This window comes from Octopus sinensis, unplaced genomic scaffold, assembly GCF_006345805.1.
Source record: "Octopus sinensis unplaced genomic scaffold, ASM634580v1 Contig13674, whole genome shotgun sequence".
Lineage (NCBI taxonomy): Eukaryota > Metazoa > Mollusca > Cephalopoda > Octopoda > Octopodidae > Octopus > Octopus sinensis.
Genome location: NW_021833026.1, coordinates 707,883 through 709,044, shown reverse-complemented (window position 1 = coordinate 709,044; position 1,162 = coordinate 707,883). Strand labels below are relative to the sequence as shown.

At 32.1% G+C, this 1,162-nt stretch overlaps 1 protein-coding gene across 1 annotated transcript; it reads left to right on the top strand.

Moving 5' to 3' along the window:
• The first annotated feature begins 591 nt into the window (after nt 1-591).
• Nucleotides 592-948, top strand: LOC115229820 (charged multivesicular body protein 1a-like). The gene has a single exon (XM_029800106.1). It carries the CDS (start codon nt 592-594, stop codon nt 946-948), a length of 357 nt encoding a protein of 118 aa, XP_029655966.1.
• Nucleotides 949-1,162: the final 214 nt, after the last annotated feature.

The following is a 1,162-nucleotide window of genomic DNA, read 5'->3' as shown; positions in this document are numbered from 1 at the left end:
GAAATGTACTTTATGAGGCTAAGTTAGGAATTACTTTTTTTATTTCGTCACTATTACGCAGACATGGAGAATGTCTAATTCATAGACGAGAGCAGTATCAAGTTGATTTCTAAAATAATATTTAAGATATAATATTTGTTCATTTATTTATAATTACTAGATTTTCTAAATAATTGAATATTTTTATTGACAAATAGAATTACTTATTCTTGTTGATGGATAGTGGTTTTTCTTAATCTTAAATAATACTATTAGATACAATATTTAAACTCCAAGTATAAAAATAAGAAACATATCTATTTAGTTTACAGGCAAACAGATTGAACGCCAGTCTAAAAAATCCGAGAAAGACTATCACAAAGAACTTGCTAAAGTCAAAAACGTTAAAAACGTGGTTTTAACGATTCGGATTAGTCCCTACAACGTGGAGACAAAGAGACAGCCCAAATATATGCAGAAAATTCAATTCGACTTAAAAATGAAAGTTTGAATTACCTCAGACTATCTTCTCGTATAAGTTCTGTCGTCTCCCGTCTAAAATCAACAAACACGCTAAAAGAAGTTAAAAACTCCCATAAATACATTTAGACAATGAAAGGAATTGGAATGTCCACAAAAGAGCTGGATAAAGTGATGAAGTCCATGGATTTGGTAAAAATCACCAAAATAATGGACAACTTTACTAAACAATTCGAAAATTTGGACGTCATGACTTCTGTATTTGTTTTTTTGTTTTTACTGAAGACTGTTTCTACCAATATGGACTCTTCTATGGCGACATCCACTCCACAGGATCAAGTATCTGCACTGATGATTCGTGTCGCTGAGGAAAATGATTTGGACGTTCTGGGACAACTTAAGGCTCCAAAGATGAGGGGAGATGTGGAGTTGTCTAAGGATGAGAGTGAGACTCTGGAGGCTAGGTTATTGGCCGTTTTTGACCCGTAGATTGGCTAAGCTTAGAGAATAGAATTGTTTATAATCATAATTGTGTGTTTTGAAAGTAAATCATTGCTAAAACTATTCTAACTGATGCTTTTTAATATCGATATACACAGTTTATCACATCAGATTGATTTTGAGTGGCCTTTTAAACATTTTTGATGTTATTAGGAAAGTTTTTTTGAGGAGTTGAGTTATTTTTAATTTAGGTGCTTCTTAC